The sequence below is a fragment of the Alosa sapidissima genome, chromosome 2 (genome assembly GCF_018492685.1).
Source record: "Alosa sapidissima isolate fAloSap1 chromosome 2, fAloSap1.pri, whole genome shotgun sequence".
In the NCBI taxonomy this organism is placed as follows: Eukaryota; Metazoa; Chordata; class Actinopteri; order Clupeiformes; family Clupeidae; genus Alosa; species Alosa sapidissima.
The window spans coordinates 38,320,009-38,343,353 of NC_055958.1; the positions used below are offsets into that span (position 1 = coordinate 38,320,009).

At 42.8% G+C, this 23,345-nt stretch overlaps 2 protein-coding genes across 2 annotated transcripts; both read left to right on the forward strand.

Annotated features, from left to right (window-relative positions):
- The first annotated feature begins 7,666 nt into the window (after positions 1-7,666).
- LOC121697373 (galactose-3-O-sulfotransferase 3-like) lies at positions 7,667-8,857 on the forward strand. The gene has a single exon (XM_042078870.1). The coding sequence runs from the start codon at positions 7,667-7,669 to the stop codon at positions 8,855-8,857; it is 1,191 nt and encodes a 396-aa protein (XP_041934804.1).
- Positions 8,858-18,245: 9,388 nt separating this feature from the next.
- Positions 18,246-20,040, forward strand: LOC121697380 (galactose-3-O-sulfotransferase 3-like). Its single transcript, XM_042078882.1, has 3 exons — positions 18,246-18,316; positions 18,858-19,885; positions 19,931-20,040. Exons 1-3 carry the CDS (start codon positions 18,246-18,248, stop codon positions 20,038-20,040), a joined length of 1,209 nt encoding a protein of 402 aa, XP_041934816.1.
- Positions 20,041-23,345: the final 3,305 nt, after the last annotated feature.

Below are 23,345 nucleotides of genomic sequence, written 5' to 3' on the forward strand. Positions count from 1 at the left end.
ATGTTAAGTCTATGGGGATTTTTTAAAAGTTTTTCTTTAATAGTTTAAAAAGTATAAAAGTTTCAAAGTTGAAAAGTCATACCAACCCGATCTGTTTGAAGACCTACGTTACAAAGTTTGAATGAAGTTTCGAAAGTTAAACTGTTCAAGAGAAATTGCGTACGGAAAAAGTGGTAAGCGGAATAATAATAATAATAAGAAGAAGTTGTTGAAGTTGCCTAGGAAGAACAGTACAGTGCATTTTCATGCACTGTAATAAGAAGTTGTTGCCTAGGAAGAACAGTACAGTGCATGTTTATGCACTGTAATGAATGCAAATCAACAAATACTATAACATACAAACAATGACTCAGAACAGCCTAAGTGCATGGTGAACAAATATGTCTTTACACCCCTGTTGACAGGTGCATTCAAAAACACAGAAAGCAGACAAGGATTTTGTTTTTATAACACATGTAATAAGCAATGAACATTTGAAGATGTATTGTTTTGTTCTTCTAACATCAATTGTAGTTGTTCAGAGGTTGTAACATAATGATAAATACATGCTGCCTGTCACATTATGAATATATACCCTGTCTTGTCTTGCACATCAGAAGCAGCAGCACTATGCTATTACATCGTTCACCTAGGGGACTAGTATGAGGGAGACTGAGCTGCCAATCTCTCTTAACAGGTCCTGCATCATATCTACAAATATCTGTTCTGCTCTGCACAAACATAAGCAGGGTCTGATTTAGCGTGGAAGAGTGCTGATTGACAATAACATGGTTCCCTGCAGTGTTTGGTGGATTCCCATTGATGTTTGTGCATTCTGTTTGACTGTACATTTTATGTGTGGCATCTCATTCCTCAGTTGTCTAACATGTTTTCTGACGGCCACTGATTGCATTAGCAGCTGAAAGACCAACTTGTAACAAGGTCTCAATTGTGGATACACCCATTAAACAGTTCTTGCGACCAATGACATTAGGATCAACTACAAACTTTTGATTGATTTTCAACAATGAACAATTAGTTCAGTGTAATATGTTCAGCTCTCTCCCCCATCTTAATAAGTCAACATTATATGATATGACCCTATTTTTACATTATAGCCTACATATGTTATAGCCTAACCCTTATCTATAGGTGACTGATGAGATTCATGTTAGCATATTCATTGGTGCCACAATTAATATTGGAGCTATTTCACTGTCGCAGACCCAGACGTGCTTGGTAGCCTAGGCTACGTAGTCATAGGCCAACATGAGACTTAAGCCCCCGTGTCGTCATGACTTAGGCTAACCTATGTTCTTACTGTTGTTATTATCTGTAGGACATATTGTCTCTGGAACACAATTGTAGGCTAGGCCTATATTTGATTTTCAGTAAGCTTATATATCAATGATAAAGCTTCTTTACTTTTTTGGTGTAATTATTTAGTTTTTTTTTTTATCTATGTAGGTTATTTCTTTAATGTTACATTGTTATTTTGTTAATACATGAAATAAATCACCACAAACACACGCGACTGTAGCCTACTGGCTTCTTCTGTAGCCTACCCGGCTTGCGCAGCGTGGCTAACAACGCCCCTAAAACAAGTGTTACCGTCGGCTCCTCGAGGCTTATTACTTAAACGAAGTTACAGCAGCTATTAGGCCCGAGGTGCAGTGAAATGGCGTCATCTGGTGGTCATACAATTCACCCGCTCTTGGACCCGAAGTGCAGGAGAAGTGGATATTCAACCACGCCATCCTTCAGGTCGCAGCGACACGTATGTGTACTTTATGTGCTGTGTCATGCTGCCATCTAGTGGTTGTGGAATATTTAACACCCATTATAGTTCTGGGAATAGATGTCCCCTCGAATAAATGTTACTTTGTTACAAATTATTTGGGTAATCTATCTGATAAATTGTGTTTTTCTTTTTATACTTCGTACCTTTACGAAGAATTTGCATAGGCATATTGAAATAAAGTGAACGTCTGCTAATGGCTAAAACATCCACAAACAAACGCTAACCATTGTGATGACGTAGCTCCTGCATTTTTTAAAACATGGCCGAGCCCTAGTGGCGAAAGTCGTTATTGACATGTCATTTTCCAGTGAAACTACCGTAAAACTTCAAATTATCGCCGAGTCCCTAAGAGACGCGTGGCTACAAGTTTGGGTTAAAGGCCGGTCTCCAGTAGAGGCCTGGTCTGTTTTTTAGTTTTGGGTTGTATTTAATCTTCTAAAACCCGTCAGATCGTCTGTTTAAAGATTCGCAATGACACGAAACCGGTACAGAAAGGAGGTTACAGCAGTGTGAATTAGATGTTGCACGTCGTTACAAGCCGTCGCAAAGCATTCACATGTCTGGTCACAGTTGCAAGGTTTTAGAATGTAGCATCAAGTTGCTGCTCATCTCGTTGCGAATCTTGGGTGTGATTTGGGCTTAAGTATGGTGCAGACTGCGCACGTTATGATTAGATGGCATTAAAAGACTGCGGTGGGGAAAAGCTAGAGTTCCAAATTGTATAACGTTTTTTCCAATATGAACTATGCCTATATGTCCGACTTCGTCATCGTTCAATTCATCCCTTGTGTTTAAAATTTGCGGATAGGCCAAAGGTAAGCTTGTTTTTATGCTGGCAACAAAACCAGAACGGTTCGCGAACGTTATTCTTTATTCTAAATGCCATGGCGATAAAGAGAAGACGAAGTCAGAAAAGGAATTTACCTTAGACTAGGCTATATCAGAGCCCGTCTAGGAACATTCTCTGGCTATATAACCTACTGAAATAGGTTAATGATGTAAAGTCAAGTGCGCTTCTATGGGACTGGTGTGTGAGCACACAGTTTTTATTGATGAGTCGGAGTGGCAAGTGCTGCGCATAGTTGCAGTGGAATGTGGCTGCCCAGTATGGGGCTTTATGGGGGTTTTCCTGCCATTAATAAAATTAAAATGAAAATAGTGAAATTAAAATGAAAAACTCATTTTGCCATTTAATTTTCAAAGTGTCAGTGCAATTATCCTGCCAAATTTAAAAATAAAATGAAATATATACATTTGGCTTTTAATTTTCCTGATAAACACGATACATTTGTGACAAAAATAAAAATAAATTGAAAACGTCTATTTGTCATTTCATTTTCATTACCATCCTGGTATATTACTGCCAAAAATGAAAATGAAAATGTTAGTTGGAAAATGAAGATGCAAACTTCACTTTGACTTTGCCTTTTCCTGACAATGCGCACAATGTATGCCAAAATGATAAATAAAATGAAAACTGACACCTGCTTGCGATTTATTTTCCATTTCTCGATTTTCATTTTCATTTTCAAGTTCACAACATGCAAATGAGCTGCATTGTTAATGAGATGTATGTGGGTGGTGCTCTGGTGACGACAAATTAAATGCGCCTACCATGATCATGATTTAGCCTTAGATCAATAAATGCGGTTGGTTGACGGCAAGATGGCAGCCAGATCGGTCCAAGACGAGGCCGTAGCGGCCCTAGAGTCCCTAGAGTGCAGGAGCTTGGATTTAGGTACTGTCCTCTCCGACGAATTGAGCAGGCTCGCGATATGTAATGTTAGTGCTTAGCTGGGAGCCAACGTTATGTTACGTCGTTAGCTATCGAAACCTACAGCTAACCGGTCACTGTAAAGTCGACGACATATTAACGTTGATTAACAGTGGGTTTCCTTACATAATAAATATCAACGTAACAAGGTGCTAACGTTAACTATTTCACTAACATTAACGTTAACGTTTTCTTACGTTATAACGTTTTTGTGACCCACCATGTCATACACGCTAACGTTATATAGCCAGAGAATGTCTAATAGGAAACATAACGTATGACGACATGAATGACTCAAATACCAAAAACCAAAACACTTACCTTGTCTGTAATTAGAGAAATGTGCCTCTGAAGGAGAGTTTTACGAGCAAGTAACGGTGGGGAAGCCAAGATTGTAGGTTGATTGCTTTCAGCTGCAGGTCACGTCATAATGCTAAAAGTTGTCGCCACGACGGTCAATGTTAACTCTATGGGAATTTCTTGCTCTTTTATCTTAAATATCTCAAAAAGTATTGTTTGTATACTTACGAATAGTAATTACATTTCTTACCACTAGGTGGAGTCTATGCTTTTAGATAGTTAGTTTTGCACTGCCTCCTTGAAAATGTGTTCTAGTGAAGTCCCTATAAGAAGAACGTGCTGTTCCACTAGCGCTCTAATACTACAGCATTCATGCGATTACATTTCATATAAAAGCTACCACTCGGTACAACATCTTTTGTGGTCCTGGTTATTATACAAGTTACCACAAGTATAAAGTTCACAAATATGAAAAATACATTGTACGAGAGCTTTGTAGGAGTCTTTGAATGAGGTCAGACAGTTCAGCGGTTTCAGTTGCATTAAACGTTGAATTTGGTCGGAATAAGAATAATAAGAACAGCGATAATAGTCCATAGCTCGCTTGCCACCACTGGCTAGACACTGCAGTTAAAAGGTTAGCGGTTTGGCCGTCACGCCCCCGAGGCGAAATTTCGCTGGCCGAAATTCGTGAGGTGTTTCGCTGTGTGGAAACCCACCGTTACTTGCTCGTAAAACTCTCCTTCAGAGGCACATTTCTCTAATCTGGTCTCCTAAAATGCCAGGGTCGTGTGGACGCAAGGCCAAACCGATAAAAGACTTTACAGTGAGAATTGAGTGTGCATAATGCAATTCAGTGAGACAGTTAGAATCATATATGCCTTACAGCGTGACTTATTTTTGTGGAAAAAATGTGCTGGACTGGGTGGCGGTCATATTTTGTACCGCTCTGCGGTACATCTAGTTAGTGTAATATTGATCATATTCGTGATCCGGTGTCATTTTTCTGTGTTTGTGTTCTCTCAGGTACAGTGACACAGAGCCACAGCAAGAGAGAGAGAGATAGAGAGAGAGAGATAGATAGATAGAGAGAGAGAGAGAGAGAGAGAGAGAGAGATAGAGAGAGAGAGAGAGATGTCTCAGAAGAAGATTTTCCTGGTTTTGGTGGCTGTCAGCACAGTCAGTCTGCTTCTTCATCTTATCTGGTGAGTACAGTGAATGTGTGTGTGTGTGTGTGTCAATGTGTTTGTCTGTGTGTGGTGTGTGTGTGTATGTGTGCGTGCGTGCAAGTGTGCACTGTGAAGTACTTGCATGTGTGTGAGTCTTTAAATCGTTTTCCATAGTCTCGCTGTGGTTTGCAAATGTTGCCTAGAATGATTGATTCTGTATGACCATCATTTAAATCAAACATGATATGAACTAGATGTACCGCATAGCGGTACAAAATATGACCGCCGCTCAGTCCTGTACATCCGTTCCGCGAAAATAAATCACACTTCAATTTGTCTCCATATTTTACTCCATCCCCCACTCTTGAAACTTTTGTGTTGTTTGGCATGCCTGAGTGTGTGTGTGCGGCTGCACAGAAAGTAGCCTACTGGTGCTGAAAAGGTGAATAGATTGTAGAATAGCCAAAGAAGATGTAGCATTGTTATAAAACCTTTAAAATCTCTAAACAATCACAAGTAGGGCAGTTCATCACAGTTCATCCATTGCAATTGGATTGATGAAAGGTCACTTACACCTGTAGGCTACATTGTATTTGGGAAAAGCAAAAGGTATCAGCATAATGTTATTTATTTATTTATTTATTTATTTATTTTTTATGTATTTTTAAACAAAAACATCTCTGTCAGTTCCATGCCGTTTTCAACAGCTATCAAAAACAAAGGTCATTTTTGGATGGATGGATTTTTTGTGAATGTTTCTTCTTCTACATAAGATTTTAGTTATCTTTAGTTCATGTAATACTTTACTGTCAATGCACAAATTAAGTAACAGTAGTCTGAAACGTTATTGTTAATGCACAAATTAAGTAACAGTAGCCTAGTCTGAAACGAAATGCTGTTTTACATCTAACCAGTGGTGCAAATAACTGACATGTCCAAATGGGCCTTGATGAAATGCGTCGCTAGACTGTTCATACACATTTTAACGGGCCAAAGTTGAAGAGCTATTGTTAGTGCAAATATAGGCTGATTCATGTTCCCTTGCATTGTTTAACTGAGGTCCATGGCTACATATGTACGCTAGCTGCCTGTGCATGCAAGCGTACATATGTCTACTGTGTGAGTATGTGTCATACGTATGATTACTGTAAATGTATGTGTGTGCGTGTGTATCTGTTTATGCACATGTGTGTAAATGGAATGGGCTAACATGACCCCTGGAGGCAAACATACAGAAAAAATTGGTCATCCTAGGCCCTACAGTTCTCAAGATATTCACAGAGAACTGTGTCTGCCCTACCCTCCTTTCGGGGGGTCCAGTCCAGCGGGGGGGGGGCTACAGATCAAAACGAAGAATGACGGTTCCATGCTATCCATGTGGGGGTACATGCCCACCAAGTTTTGTGTACCCCGGTCTTTCAGTGTCCCGGGAATCCTTGTTGGTGTACGTCACTAAATGTACACATAAATTATTTTATTGTAAGGCCCCCCATGAACGAAAGTACACAAAACTTGGCATGCATTCGGAGGGTGTCATAATGATCCTACACTTTTAATTTCGTGCAGTTTTGACCTTGTCAGCCAGAGATATTGTGATGAAAACACCTAATTTTTTGCTTTTTAATTTTTAACTAGGTGGCGCTATACATGAAATAAGTGGTAATGGGATGGGTTGACATGCCCCCTTAAGACCAACATACATAAAAAAGGTGGACCTCCTAGGCCCTACGGTTCTCGAGATATTCACAGAAAACTGTCTCCGGCCACCTACAGGCCAGTTGGTGTATAGTAACATAAATTAATTTATTGTGTGGCCCCCCATGAACGGAATTCCACAAAACTTGGCGTGCATACAGAGGGTGTCATAATGATCCTACACTTCCAATTTCGTGCAGTTTTGACTATGTTAGGTCACAGATACCTTCAATTACAACACCTCATTTTTACTTTTTTGTGTTTAACTAGGTGGCGCTATACATGAAATGAGTGGTTATGGAATAGGTTGACATGGCCCCTTGAGATCAACATACAAAAAAAAAAAGGTCCTCCTAAACCCTACGGTTTTCGAGATATTCACAGAAAACTGTGTCTGCCCTACCCTCCTTTCGGGGGGTCCAGTCCAGCGGGGGGGCTACAGATCAAAACGAAAAACGATGGTTCCATGCTATCCATGTGGGGTTACATGCCCACCAAGTTTCGTGTACCCCGGTCTTTCAGTGTCCCGGAAATCATTGACGGAAATTTGGGCATGCGAAAAAGAAAGAAAAAAAAGAAAAAAAAAAAAAATCCGCTTCGCTGCGCGGCGGTCATAATAATGATACATGATAAGTTTAAACCTTTGTTGGCCTGAAATTCCACTGAGAATTCTTGCTTCAAAAGGTGGCACTTCAAGGGGCATTGGATTGTTGCCTAGGTAGTATTATAAAATATAAAAAAGGAAAGTTTGGCAGTGTAGAAGGGAAACATTATCAACAACAAGCCTTTCATTTTCAACAAGAACCTCTCATAGAATTCATATCTGTGTGTGTGTGTGTGTGTGATGGGGGAGTGTGTGTTCATTCATCATATTTGGATGCTGTCTTGTTTTAATCACTATTAGTCATTCAAAATAAATCAAATGTGTGTGTTTGTGTTTTTAGGACCATGTTGGCCTTCAGCTTGGGATGCTCCTCGCTTCCCCTGAGCTTGACAGCGCCTGGTAAGCCCAAGCACACCAGCGTGGCCTTCCTGAAGACGCACAAGACGGCCAGCAGCACGGTGCAGAACATCCTGTTCCGCTTCGCCGAGCGGCACAACCTGACCGTGGCGCTGCCCGTGCCCTCCTGCGGCCACCTGTTCTGCTACCCGCAGATGTTCAGCGGCCGCTTCGTGCACCCGCACACGGTCCCGCCGGACATACTGGCCAGTCACATGCGGCTCGACGTGGTCGAGATGCGGAGGCTCATGCCTAATGACACGCGCTACGTGACCATCCTCCGCGAGCCGGCGGCCATGTTCGAGTCGCAATTCAGCTACTTCATGCAAGGTTGCCAGAGCTTCCAGCGTGTGCCCAACGGCTCGCTCGAGGAGTTCCTCCGCCATCCGACGCTCTACTACCGTGCCGAGGAAAATGACTCCATTTTCGCGCGCAACATGGTGGCCTTCGACCTTGGCGGCGACAAGGACCACCAGCCGGCAGGCGATGGCGAGTATGTTCAGGGGTTCGTCGCGCGCATCGAGTCTGTCTTCTCACTGGTGATGATCGCTGAGCACTTTGACGAGTCGCTGGTGCTTCTGCGCCAGCTGCTCAACTGGGAGCCCGAGGACGTGCTGTACCTGAAGCTCAACATGCGCAAGGAGGAGTCGCGCCTGACGCTGCACGGGCCGATGCCAGCCCAGATTCGGGCGTGGAACTGGCTGGACAGCGCGCTCTACGACCACTTCAACGCCACACTGTGGCGTCAGCTGGAGCAGCTGGGCCGGCCGTGCGTGGAACGCGAGCTGCAGCTGATGCGCCACGTGCGCAAATCCCTGGTGCGCGAGTGCTTCGGCGAGGACACGCCGCCGCTGCCCTCCAACACGCAGATACGCAACAAGGACCTGCGGCCATGGCAGCCCAGCAGCAAGGTGGCCATCGTCGGCTACGACCTGCCTGTTAACGGCTCCGGGGGGCAGGGGGGAGGAGATGGTGGAGGAGGAGGGCGCAAAGGGGAGTTAGGGGGAGGAGTCATAGCAAAAGACATGTGCGTGAAGATGGCCATGCCAGAGCTGCAGTACTCACGGCTGTTGCTAAAGTCACAGATGATACGATACCGATACCGGACACTCACCCACACCCGCAAGAATGGGAGCTAAAACTGATATCGCCAGACTCAGAGAACGGCTGAATGAATTAATAATTATTATTATTATTATTGTATAAAAAGGAAAATGGTATGCCTGGTGCCTGGTTGGAATCAAAAGTGCTCTTTAAATGTACATATTTATATATGGTACAGATGTGCTTTTCTGATTAGTTTGGGATTTGCTTCTTTGTATTTTATTTTTTTTGTTTTGTTTTGTTTTAAAGAACGCACAGACTTGTTATCTTAGGTGTTTTAAGAAGAACCAATAAGTACATTCTTGAAATAGCGGTACAGTTTTTTTGTTTTTCATCTCATTATTCAATTTGGTTACTTTGGGCTGTTTGTATTTTTCTTTTCTGGACATTCTTGATAGAAGTTATTTTAAAAAAAAACAATCTCGGAATGTTGCCATGGATGATGATGTGTATGTCTGTCATGAGAATGAACACAGCAGCTCTGTTTTTTTCTTATAGAAGGAAAGAAGGAGACAGAAAGGACAGCGAGAAAGAGAGAGAGAACGATTGTGGGTGCGAGTTTGACATTATTTTGACAGTGCATGCACACTGTGGCCAGAGTGGAGTCGGACACACAAAGAGGGCAGAGTCCGGCCGAAGCTAATTAATAAAAGATAGATAGATAGATTGATAGATAGATAGATCCGAAATTAACACCGGTTGCATGTGGTCTTGCACATTTCAGTGTCCCTACCTTGACATACATAGTTTCCCGCTACCTAAATCGCCGCCAAGATAGATAGAGATAGATAGATAGATACTTTATTGATCCCCAGGGAAATTCAAGGTCACAGTAGCATACAGACACATTCACTAACAGCAGAAAGTAATTAAAAGTATATAATATAAAACACAACTAAGCAAGGACAGTAGAAGATAAATATATACTAAATACTAAAAATACTAAAATACAAATTATACTAAATAACACTTAATCTAAATCAATCAATCAACAGTTGATTAATCAATCAAGATGCGCTTGCAATGGCTGAGGCAGGGACTGAGCCTGTGATTCTCTGTGCATAGTAAGGTAAGGTGCTCTGTGAGAATGAGTGTCATGGTGATGGTGCAAATGAGTAAGTCAAACAGTGAAACAGTGTATAAAGTCTATATATATATATATATATATATATATATATATATATATATATATATATATATATATATATATATATATATATATAACTATATTAAGGAATGTATAAGTGTGGTCACAGTCTGTGACATGGAGGGAGGGGTTGTGCGTATGTGCTAATATAACACGCAAACAGTGAGGCAGAAGACAATGGTAAAGTGGCTAGTGGACAGACAGTTCAAGACATGGAGGTGGTGAAGAGGCAGACAGACTATGTGGAGAAGTCCATTTCTCCTCTTCCCTTAAGTGAAGCATTGAACAGTTCAATGGCCCTGGGGACGAATGACTTCCTCAGTCTGTCTGTTGTGCAAGGCAGTGAGCGAAGTCTCCAGCTGATCAGGCTCTTCTGCTTAACAATAGTGCTGTGGAGTGGATGACACTCATTGTCCAAGATGTTGATCAGTTTGTTCAGGGTCCTTTTGACAGATATTGAAGTGATGCACAGAAGGATGCCAAACTTGGGCCCGAAGCGTGTCTGAGGGTGAACAAAGGATCCTGTCTCTTGTCCATCATCAGTGTGTCTCTCACTGTGATTTGTTGTGTATTTTCCTAATCTGCTCTTTTCTCTTGGCCCTCCGCCGCAAGTCTTTCATAAGGAGATTGACTCGGGAGGCATATTTTCGTTTTTTTTCCCCCTAAAGGCAGCGGAATGGCCTGCTGCAGTTTTGGAGTGCTTCCCGGACAGGGATTAAAGAACCACGCCTGCTCCGCTGACTTGCTGAATTTCAATGGCGATTTGTAAGTTTAGTCCGTGGATGAGCTTTGAAGAAGAAAAGAAGAGGCTACTTTTTTTTTCTCTGTCCAGTGGTGATGGTGAGGTGTCCTTCATGGCTGTGCTGCTTCCTGTCCGAATGCTTTGGAACAGACAATGTTTCCCAGTATGGGTCTCGGGCCGCCTAGCTCCACTCACATCCATCTGGGATCGGTTCCGTTGAGAGTGATTTCAGCACCAGATTGTATGGTAGAGCCAATCAGGACACAGGGAGGGAGTTTCATAGATGTGACGTACAGTAGCGTAGAAGCCAGGGGGTCAAGAGCATGCAGATTAGCTTCGGCATGTTAGCATACGCCATTTTCAAATATGGCGCTGCATGGAGCATTAGGAACCAGCTCCATGCACGAAAATCCATGTTGGGCACGAGCTCTCATGCGCGTACCTGTTGGTGGGTGGGTACCTATCCGGCGGCTACAGCCAAACGTTATTCAGTGCGTTTTTCCTTTGAGGAGCCTATGAGAAGACGTGCATATTATGGTTGTTTATCCATCATATGACAAATAAAGAAAATTCTATTGATCTTGTTTTGTTGTTGTTTGTCCCGAACAAACATAGCCTAAACATGATAGATATAAATATAGGACAGGATATAAAATTCCAACACTTTTTCAACTACACGAAACTTTACAGTGATCATCAAATACCCTCTAGATTTAAATGCCCATCAGTCTCAACATTTAACTATATAATAAAAGTCAAAAAGTAAATTAAATCCCATACCAAAACCGAAAATCGTCTGCGTTTGATAGCCTGGTATGCCGCTCCAAACGCATGTCTCACAATAACGTACAATGTAAGAAATAAAGGTCTGCCTCGAATAAGCCTACCTCAAATAAATAGTGCCTGTGCTTTGCAGCCTAAGTAAATAGCAGACCCTGTTTTTTTGCTGAGTCCGCAGACAACATTCTCTTTAACCGTTACTTTACCATCTGCGGTGTACAACTCAAAGTAAAACCACATGAGTTGGGGACGTAATTGTCCGCTCAGGCTGATCGTTCTGTGCGTTATCTTCAATACTATCTTCAATAATATTGAATATTTTCAATATTATTTTCAAAACAGGGTGGCTATTGAGGGCTCTGGCTCCAGTCATTATTGTGGCTACTGGCTATTATTGGCTTGATTTGGTCATGGGCCAACGAATACGTTTACAGCACCCACTATGAGATGGCAAACAATACAATAAAAAACAAACTAATCATAGACTGTAAAAATGCGCTACACCTGGCACTAAAAACCGAATAGTTTATTTATAGTTCGACTACAGATATTTCACGTCATGTTCGAATGCATATTTGCAGCAGGACAGCAGGCAGACCGCTGTGTTATCCAATGAAATTAAGTTGCGCTTCAGGGCGACTCCACTCGGACTCCATGCGCGTTCCCGAGCCACTTTTTCTTCTTCTTGTTATGAGGCAAGAACTTTATGTGCATTATCGCCACCCTCTTACTGGAGGACGACTCTTTTTTTACAGAATATCCAGTAAAAATCGACGTTGGTCCATGCGTCATTTCCAGCTTTGCAACTTGGCGCATGGTCAGAGCCGACTGGCGCTGGATCCGAACCCTAGTGTTCAAGATGGCGTTGACTATGAATTGGCCGGATTTACTAGCCTAGCCTCCACCATTCATTTGTATGGAGGGCGGGACTTAGTCACTCTCTCCAGTTATATATAATACCTCCATGGTAGAAGCGACTGTGAGACTGTTCTCAGCGTCACGGGTTGGCTTTGATGTGAGTGGTTGAAGTAGCACGTCAATAGATGACGGACAAGTGGCTTATCCAATCTTATGCAAGGATATTACAATAAGGCCCAGCCTTCTGAAGCAACACTCCAATGGATTGATCCCAGATGGATGAGTGGAGCTCGGCGGGGGTGGGGTTGGGAAATGACCGAGGTTGGACGTGAAGCCAGGTCACCGTGGGCACTTAAATCCAAATGGTACGGGCGCTGTAGCCAGTTGTGCCACAGCATCCCATGAGAGTTGTACTCTTGATTGGTTGAAAACACTTAACACTTGCTCCTGATTTGTTGAACACAGCACTACTATAAAATCAAGTTGCTGGACCAGAGACATACCACAGACATGTAGTGCTGTAGGTCTCTCTTAGCAACAAAATTTTGAACAGAACCAAGCAGTAAGCCGAATGAGAAAAGAGTCCAGTCTTTGAGCAACAATACACACCTTCCTCAAAATAGATCCCTATCATCCATGCCTCTGAGACTACCATCAAATTAATAACCTAATTGAGTGTCTTTGGGGTTGAAAAACACTAAAAAAAAGTAGATACTACACACAGGTGTAATGAATTATTGGTAATTAGGCAACAATGGTTAATGTTTATCACAATCAGCTAATGTGAGAACAGCTGTGTTCAACGACATTCACAGCTTTTCAGTGATGGCCTTTGCTGAAGCATCAGCTCTGGTCTGAATTATAAGTATAAATACTCTTTGATCCCGTGAGGGAAATTTGGTCTCTGCATTTATCCCAATCCGTGAATTCGTGAAATACACTCAGCACACAGAGAACACACAGTGAGGTGAAGCACACACTAATCACGGCGCAGTGAGCTGCCTACATCAACAGCGGCACATTTGGGGAGCAGTGAGGGGTTAGGTGCCTTGCTCAAGGGCACTTCAGCCGTGCCTACTGGTCGGGGTCCGAACCGGCAACCCTCCGGTTACAAGTCCGAAGCGCTAACCACCAGAACTGCTTATCAATCATGTTTTTTTTGTCATAATGCCATTGTGTGTGTGTGTGTGTGTGTGTGTGTGTGTGTGTGTGTGTGTGTGTGTGTGTGTGTGTGTGTGTGTGTGTGTGTGTGTGTGTGTGTGTGTTAGAAGACTGATGCAGAGGATTACAATAGTAAACTACAATTACATTGCTTTTCTAATAATATTGAAGTTGTCACTTTTTTCTCTCAACCTATTTTGATGATTAATGTGCTAGAAGAGGGGGATTAGTGTGTGTGTGTGTGTGTGTGTGTGTGTGTGTGTGTGTGTTAGAAGACTGATGCAGAGGATTACAATAGTAAACTACAATTACATTGCTTTTCTAATAATATTGCAGTTGTCACTTTTTTCTCTCAACCTATTTTGATGATTAATGTGCTAGAAGAGGGGGATTAGTGTGTGTGTGTGTGTGCAGTAGAAGAGGGGTTTAGTAGATTAAGTGGCAAGGGCTGCATAAAAAAGGTGGGGGAGGATTGGGATTGGGTGGGGGGCACCTACAAGGAGCACCCAAGAGCAACAGGGGCAAGGAAAAACTCCCTTACCAAGGAAGAACCCTTGGGCAGATCCACGGCTCAAGGGGCTAACCCAACTGCCAGGGGTCTTGGTGTGTGTGTTGGGGGGATGACAGGGGAGATGGGATAGTGTGCTGTGTATGTGGGGAGAGGGCAGTGTGCAATATGTGTGTTGGAGAAGCTTCCTCATGAGACAATGTGCTGTTTATGGGGGGGGGGGGGGGGGGGGGGGTGATGACAGTGATGACAGTGAAGATGTGTGTGTGGGCGGGAGGGGAGTGGAGCAGTGACTGTGTGTGTGTGTGTGTAGTGTGTGTGTGTGGGTAGGTGGGGGCAGTGTGCTGTAAGTATGTAGAGGATGTGTGTTGGAGAAGATCCTGAAGACAGTACATTCAGATAAGGAGGCTACATTTTGTCTAGGCCTGTGGTGAAGTCTAATATTTTCAATTTTGTGATGAAAAATATAACCAAAGTCATTAAACATTTTTGTTGACTTGAAATCTTGAGGTAGCTCTGTTGGGTTAACTTATCAACAATGGCAAAAAGAGCACGGGAGTTATTAATGTGTTAATAATGTTACAATTAATGAAGAATGCCTGGCCCTCAGAGTTATAAATGTGGAGTCTCTTTTTGAAGATGTCATTTAGTTAATCTGAAGCTTAGTGTTTCTCCATGGTGTTTTAGGTTTACTGAAGTCTTTCTAACCTTGGCAGGTGCTATTATACTATATAGAGTCAAGGACCCTGAGAATATTAGAGCTAAATTGAGTAAGATGGTCTTCCTGCACACATGGTGTCATAGCTATGGCTTCATAGCTATGGCTTCCATAAAAAGAGTGCTGATATTCTCATTAATTTATTTGTGGTAATTTGATGGTTTTACTGTAGAATTCACTATGATAGTTCATAGTAACACTGTCAACTTATGGATCTTTTACAGTTCAACCATGAAGTATTTATTAACAGTTCTACCATGACCGCTTTTGATGTGTTCATGATAAGTGATAATGGATGACACTGTGTTCTTTAATCAAAAGTTTGTTTTTCTGTCATGTTGTTAAACTTTAGTCGATACAAGTAGAATAACATGTGAGTAAGTAAACATAGCCTATGATGACCACATCAAACATGACATAGGCTTAAAAGTAGAGGTAGCACAGGAATGTGAAGGATATAAAAAGAGGGAATTCATGTTTTATTTTATACAGTCTGGTATTATCCCAGAAATGTGATTTACTTTTGAAGTTGAAAATGTTTAGTTGAACTGTAAACTTCATAGTAAACCTCATAATTATGAAGACCTCAGTCTGACTATAAACAAATTGCAGTCAATCATCATCTTTACTTATTAACTGTAAACTTTAAAGTCTGCATCAGACGTGCAGCCATGAAGTTCATAGTATAGAATTATGGGGTATTCTCACTGTATTCTGATGTGTTCATATGTTACTTCTGTGTGTAGCATAGAACAGGGAGAGGTCCATACCATTGTGCATAACTGTGCCTTAGGCCTGTGTACCAGCAGGAAGGTCATACAGCCCGATGTTTAGGAACATCCGAGGAACATCAGTGATAACATGGGCCAAGGGAGACAGCATGTCGGCCTGTTCGGGCTAGTATCTCCATCTGGCCAGAGCCGTTTTTTGTACACTGGTTGGCACCTGCCACGTTGGCATGCTTGACGTTTGTATGTTTTAGTATAACAGGCTTTGTCTTGGGTTTTGACTCTGAGACGGATCGAGGAAGCAAGGAAGTTTTACTGTTCGAGACTTAGCCTGTGTTCTGTTATTCATTATTGTACCATCTACAATAAATCATCATCTAATCGCCGATCCTGATCCCGCCATCAAGCTTCATTGACCATCTTCAATACAGACATTAGAACTAAAACACAACGCAACAACCAGAGAATCCAACATTTGGTTTCCGTGACCCGAACGCAAGAGGAGAAGAAAGACGAGAACATCCAACGGGTTCAAAGAGACGTCGGGTTTAAAGAGACTTCGGGGGCAGATTTTGAATTTTGAACATCTGTAAGAAGAGTCCATCTTGGTACCCTGATTGACGTGACTGAATCCCAGAAGACTGCCAAGAGGGGAAACACTGCTGCATTGCGCGCACCCTGCATGCAGTGAAGACATTCAGACCAGGTGAAAGCAAAAAGTCTTTACTCCTTTATGCGGGAAAAAGAACGAAAGCAAAGCTAATTTATTAGATACATTAGAAATTAAAAGCTGCACATTAATGAGAGTATTGCAGTTTGTGTCATTAAGTGTTTTGACAAGTAACATAGGGGAGCGCGGGGCACAAAGTAACACTTTTTGGTTATGGCTAAATAATTCTAAAATCATTTGAGTTTCACTAGTTATACTTTTTAACAAGCAACATACATATCTCTGTTACACATATGCACTGGAAGTTTGTTTGTAGGAGCTACTGGTCTTTTACAATTCCACCGAGAGTGGCGATAGCTGAAATGTTACAACCTGCCCCATATGCGGGGTTAGTTGTAACACTCATTCAAAAGGCTGTTTTTAATTAAATGAATTCAATAAATGTATCTGAATGTGTATGATAGAATAGGATCTGACTATTTATGATACATAAGTCATGAACTAACTACAGACGTATGTCGAAAATTGACTTTATTTTCTATACGGAGAATGGTAGTCAGAATAAGGTAACAATATTTTTGAGAGAAAATAATTGTCAATTGGTTACATTTGTCCGCAAACACAACAGGAGAGGTTTGATAACTGCAGTCTTAAGTGCTGCTGGGAAAATGCCTGAGATGAGAATGGTTCACAATTTGCAAAAGCTCAAATGCCAAACAGCTGCAAACACTTTTAAAGAAGTTTGTAGGCAGAGCGTCAAGACAGCAGGTACTGTAGATGAACTAAGTTGCAGCACAGTTTTTTCAAGGGATACAAGGATACAAGGAAGTTTATTGTCACATGCATACTGTATAGTTACTGGAAGTAAGAAATGCAGTGAAATTATGTCTGGTGTCAGCCTATTTGTGCATTTATGGGGGGGGGGGATGACAGGGGAGATGGAATAGTGTGCTGTGTATGTGGGGAGAGGGCAGTGTGCAATATGTGTGTTGGAGAAGCTTCCTCATGAGACAATGTGCTGTGTATTGGGGGGGGGGTACTGTATGTAATGTATGTGAGTGATGACAGTGAAAATGTGTGTGTGGGCGGGAGGGGAGTGGAGCAGTGACTGTGTGTGTGTGTGTGTAGTGTGTGTGTGGGTAGGTGGGGGCAGTGTGCTGTAAGTATGTAGAGGATGTGTGTTGGAGAAGATCCTGAAGACAATGTGCTGTGTATGTGGGGGGGGGGGGGGGGCAGTGTGCAGCAAGTATGTAGAGGAGGCTTACTGTAGCAAGCAGTGTGCTGTATGTATGTGAAGTGATGACAGTGATGATGTAAGTGTGTGTGTTGGGGATGGGGGTGGGGGGCAGAAAGGCTAGGCAATCAAGGACATGGGTAGATGGAGGAGAAATCAAAAATAATAAATAAAAAGTGTGCAAAGGTTGGAGAAAGTCAGGTGATGATGCTACCAGTTAGAACACTCTCAACCGCTGAAGTGTAGAAGGCCTTCTGGACTGGACCCCCCGAAAGGAGGGTAGGGCGGACACAGTTTTCTGTGAATATCTCGAGAACCGTAGGGTTTAGGAGGACCACCTTTTTTTTGTATGTTGATCTCAAGGGGCCATGTCAACCCATTCCATAACCACTCATTTCATGTATAGCGCCACCTAGTTAAAAACGAAAAAGTAAAAATGAGGTGTTGTAATCGCATCTGTGACCTAACATGGTCAAAACTGCACGAAATTTGCAGGTACCTGTTGTCTAGCAGTTTAGGTACTTGTTGTCTAGCAGATACCAGTGAGAATTGAGTGTGCATAATGCAATTCAGTGAGACAGTTAGAATCATATATGCCTTTCAGCGTGATTTATTTTTGTGGAAAAAATGTGCTGGACTGGGTGGCGGTCATATTTTGTACCGCTCTGCGGTTCATCTAGTTAGTGTAATATTGATCATATTTTGTACCGCTCTGCGGTACATCTAGTTAGTGTAATATTGATCATATTCGTGATCCGGTGTCATTTTTCTGTGTTTGTGTTCTCGCAGGTACAGTGACACAGAGCCACAGCAAGAGAGAGAGAGAGAGAGATAGAGAGAGAGAGAGATAGATAGATAGAGAGAGAGAGAGAGAGAGATGTCTCAGAAGAAGATTTTCCTGGTTTTGGTGGCTGTCAGCACAGTCAGTCTGCTTCTTCATCTTATCTGGTGAGTACAGTGAATGTGTGTGTGTGTGTGTGTGTGTCAATGTGTTTGTGTGTGGTGTGTGTGTGTATGTGTGCGTGCGTGCAAGTGTGCACTGTGAAGTACTTGCATGTGTGTGAGTCTTTAAATCGTTTTCCATTGTCTCGCTGTGGTTTGCAAATGTTGCCCAGAATGATTGATTCTGTATGACCATCATTTAAATCAAACATGATATGAATAATGATACATGATAAGTTTAAACCTTTGTTGGCCTGAAATTCCACTGAGAATTCTTGCTTCAAAAGGTGGCACTTCAAGGGGCATTGGATTGTTGCCTAGGTAGTATTATAAAATATAAAAAAGGAAAGTTTGGCAGTGTAGAAGGGAAACATTATCAACAACAAGCCTTTCATTTTCAACAAGAACCTCTCATAGAATTCATATCTGTGTGTGTGTGTGTGTGTGATGGGGGAGTGTGTGTTCATTCATCATATTTGGATGCTGTCTTGTTTTAATCACTATTAGTCATTCAAAATAAATCAAATGTGTGTGTTTGTGTTTTTAGGACCATGTCGGCCTTCAGCTTGGGATGCTCCTCGCTTCCCCTGAGCTTGACAGCGCCTGGTAAGCCCAAGCACACCAGCGTGGCCTTCCTGAAGACGCACAAGACGGCCAGCAGCACGGTGCAGAACATCCTGTTCCGCTTCGCCGAGCGGCACAACCTGACCGTGGCGCTGCCCGTTCCCTCCTGCGGCCACCTGTTCTGCTACCCGCAGATGTTCAGCGGCCGCTTCGTGCACCCGCACACGGTCCCGCCGGACATACTGGCCAGTCACATGCGGCTCGACGTGGTCGAGATGCGGAGGCTCATGCCTAATGACACGCGCTACGTGACCATCCTCCGCGAGCCGGCGGCCATGTTCGAGTCGCAATTCAGCTACTTCATGCAAGGTTGCCAGAGCTTCCAGCGTGTGCCCAACGGCTCGCTCGAGGAGTTCCTCCGCCATCCGACGCTCTACTACCGTGCCGAGGAAAATGACTCCATTTTCGCGCGCAACATGGTGGCCTTCGACCTTGGCGGCGACAAGGACCACCAGCCGGCAGGCGACGGCGAGTATGTTCAGGGGTTCGTCGCGCGCATCGAGTCTGTCTTCTCACTGGTGATGATCGCTGAGCACTTCGACGAGTCGCTGGTGCTTCTGCGCCAGCTGCTCAACTGGGAACCCGAGGACGTGCTGTACCTGAAGCTCAACATGCGCAAGGAGGAGTCGCGCCTGATGCTGCACGGGCCGATGCCGGCCCAGATTCGGGCGTGGAACTGGCTGGACAGCGCGCTCTACGACCACTTCAACGCCACACTGTGGCGTCAGCTGGAGCAGCTGGGCCGGCCGTGCGTGGAACGCGAGCTGCGGCTGATGCGCCGCGTGCGCAAATCCCTGGTGCGCGAGTGCTTCGGCAAGGACACGCCGCCGCTGCGCTCCAACACGCAGATACGCAACAAGGACCTGCGGCCATGGCAGCCCAGCAGCAAGGTGGCCATCGTCGGCTACGACCTGCCTGTTAACGGCTCCGGGGGGCAGGGGGGAGGAGATGGTGGAGGAGGAGGGCGCAAAGGGGAGTTAGGGGGAGGAGTCATAGCAAAAGACATGTGTGTGAAGATGGCCATGCCAGGGCCGCAGTACTCACGGCTGTTGCTAAAGTCACAGATGATACGATACCGGCGCACTCACCCACACCCGCAAGAATAGGAGCTAAAACTGATATCGCCAGACTCAGAGAACGGCTGGATGAACTGGAGAAAGGTAAAAATGAATTGTTTAACTCAAGGGGAGGTGGAAAATGAGTGTAATTCCCCAAATGCTGGAATATCCCTTTAAGGACGCACGAAACACATACTGTACTGTACTTAAGTAAAAGTATAAGTATATATACTTTTTTGATCCCGTGAGGGAAATTTGGTCTCTGCATTTAACCCAGTCGGTGAATTAGTGAAACACACTCAGCACACAGTGAACACAGTGAGGTGAAGCACACACTAATCCCGGCGCAGTGAGCTGCCTGCTTCAACGGCGGCGCTCGGGGAGCAGTGAGGGGTTAGGTGCCTTGCCCAAGGGCACTTCAGCCGCGGCCCACTGGTCGGGGCTCGAACCAGTTACAAGTCCAAGTCCGGTTACAAGTCCAACTTACCAAGGCTACTTGCTGGTGAAGGAAGTCTGCTTTTTAAAGTTGGTGAAGGGAAAAGAAAATTAATTTGCTGCTTTTATATTGTTGTTCTTGAGAAGGACCTCAAGAACTGAGCTCTGAATGGTGACCATCTGCGCTCATCTTCTGTGACTGGACCTAGAATTTTAACAGCTGCACCTGTCCGTGGACTGGGAAATTTCTTAGCTTGACAATATTTTAATGCTAGTTTGCATATTGTGATGTTTTTTTTTTTTTTTGTATGTCAGGCTCTTTCGATATAAATGTTGAATGTTGTGCACTTAAACCTTGATGTGAATCCAAGGCTTGAAATACAGTTTGTATATCAAATAACATATTTGTCGTCTGTTATTTGTTTTATCTTTTAGGCCCACATCATGTTTACCCCTTTTCATGTAAACTTAAATGTAATACTTTGAACTGAGTTAATTAAATCATGGAAAGTATTTCCATGTGATTCAATTGCTCTCTTTCAGCATAAAGAAATTAATTTGAACCAACTTGATTTACTTGGGTTTGTGCAACTTGATTTGAAGTAGTTTTCAATAAGTTGAATCAACTTAAATAGATTGTGTTAACCCAACCTAAGTAAATTACGTGGGCTCCAAACCTTGCAAAGAAGTTTAATGGACCTTAACAAATTAAGTTGAACTAACCAAAGTACCTTAAGTTGGACCAAAGAAATTGCTTAATGTTGAAACTAAGTTATTTAATCATGTGGAAATACTTTCCATGATTTTTTTAAAGTAAATCCAACAAATACATTTTTTGAGTGCACCAAGTGATTGACAAAATGACGAGCCTTAGGCCTGTATGAAGTTTTTTTTTTAATTATTATTATTATTATTGTATAAAAAGGAAAATGGTATGCCTGGTGCCTGGTTGGAATCAAAAGTGCTCTTTAAATGTACATATTTATATATGGTACAGATGTGCTTTTCTGATTAGTTTGGGATTTGCTTCTTTGTATTTTATTTTTTTTTGTTTTGTTTTGTTTTAAAGAACGCACAGACTTGTTATCTTAGGTGTTTTAAGAAGAACCAATAAGTACATTCTTGAAATAGCGGTACATTTTTTTTGTTTTTCATCTCATTATTCAATTTGGTTACTTTGGGCTGTTTGTATTTTTCTTTTCTGGACATTCTTGATAGAAGTTATTTAAAAAAAAAACAATCTCGGAATGTTGCCATGGATGATGATGTGTATGTCTGTCATGAGAATGAACACAGCAGCTCTGTTTCTTTCTTATAGAAGGAAAGAAGGACAGAAAGGACAGCGAGAAAGAGAGAGAGAACGATTGTGGGTGCGAGTTTGACATTATTTTGACGACAGTGCATGCACACTGTGGCCAGAGTGGAGTCGGACACACAAAGAGGGCAGAGTCCGGCCGAAGCTAATTAATTAAAGATAGATAGATAGATTGATAGATAGATAGATCCGAAATTAACACCGGTTGCATGTGGTCTTGCACATTTCAGTGTCCCTACCTTGACATACATAGTTTCCCGCTACCTAAATCGCCGCCAAGATAGATAGAGATAGATAGATAGATACTTTATTGATCCCCAGGGAAATTCAAGGTCACAGTAGCATACAGACACATTCACTAACAGCAGAAAGTAATTAAAAGTATATAATATAAAACACAACTAAGCAAGGACAGTAGAAGATAAATATATACTAAATACTAAAAATACTAAAATACAAATTATACTAAATAACACTTAATCTAAATCAATCAATCAACAGTTGATTAATCAATCAAGATGCGCTTGCAATGGCTGAGGCAGGGACTGAGCCTGTGATTCTCTGTGCATAGTAAGGTAAGGTGCTCTCTGTGAGAATGAGTGTCATGGTGATGGTGCAAATGAGTAAGTCAAACAGTGAAACAGTGTATAAAGTCTATATATATATATATATATATATATATATATATATATATATATATAACTATATTAAGGAATGTATGTGTGGTCACAGTCCGGCTGTGACATGGAGGGAGGGGTTGTGCGTATGTGCTAATATAACACGCAAACAGTGAGGCAGAAGACAATGGTAAAGTGGCTAGTGGACAGACAGTTCAAGACATGGAGGTGGTGAAGAGGCAGACAGACTATGTGGAGAAGTCCATTTCTCCTCTTCCCTTAAGTGAAGCATTGAACAGTTCAATGGCCCTGGGGACGAATGACTTCCTCAGTCTGTCTGTTGTGCAAGGCAGTGAGCGAAGTCTCCAGCTGATCAGGCTCTTCTGCTTAACAATAGTGCTGTGGAGTGGATGACACTCATTGTCCAAGATGTTGATCAGTTTGTTCAGGGTCCTTTTGACAGATATTGAAGTGATGCACAGAAGGATGCCAAACTTGGGCCCGAAGCGTGTCTGAGGGTGAACAAAGGATCCTGTCTCTTGTCCATCATCAGTGTGTCTCTCACTGTGATTTGTTGTGTATTTTCCTAATCTGCTCTTTTCTCTTGGCCCTCCGCCGCAAGTCTTTCATAAGGAGATTGACTCGGGAGGCATATTTTCGTTTTTTTTCCCCCTAAAGGCAGCGGAATGGCCTGCTGCAGTTTTGGAGTGCTTCCCGGACAGGGATTAAAGAACCACGCCTGCTCCGCTGACTTGCTGAATTTCAATGGCGATTTGTAAGTTTAGTCCGTGGATGAGCTTTGAAGAAGAAAAGAAGAGGCTACTTTTTTTTTCTCTGTCCAGTGGTGATGGTGAGGTGTCCTTCATGGCTGTGCTGCTTCCTGTCCGAATGCTTTGGAACAGACAATGTTTCCCAGTATGGGTCTCGGGCCGCCTAGCTCCACTCACATCCATCTGGGATCGGTTCCGTTGAGAGTGATTTCAGCA

Bases quoted from the DNA above. Each gene is read 5' to 3' on its own strand.
- LOC121697373 (XM_042078870.1), top strand. From the start codon at position 7,667: ATGTTGGCCTTCAGCTTGGGATGCTCCTCGCTTCCCCTGAGCTTGACA.
- LOC121697380 (XM_042078882.1), top strand. From the start codon at position 18,246: ATGTCTCAGAAGAAGATTTTCCTGGTTTTGGTGGCTGTCAGCACAGTC. The intron at 18,317-18,857 runs GTGAGTACAGTG...TTGTGTTTTTAG, and splicing joins CTGCTTCTTCATCTTATCTG to GACCATGTCGGCCTTCAGCT. The intron at 19,886-19,930 runs GTGGAGGAGGAG...GAGGAGTCATAG, and splicing joins GGGGCAGGGGGGAGGAGATG to CAAAAGACATGTGTGTGAAG.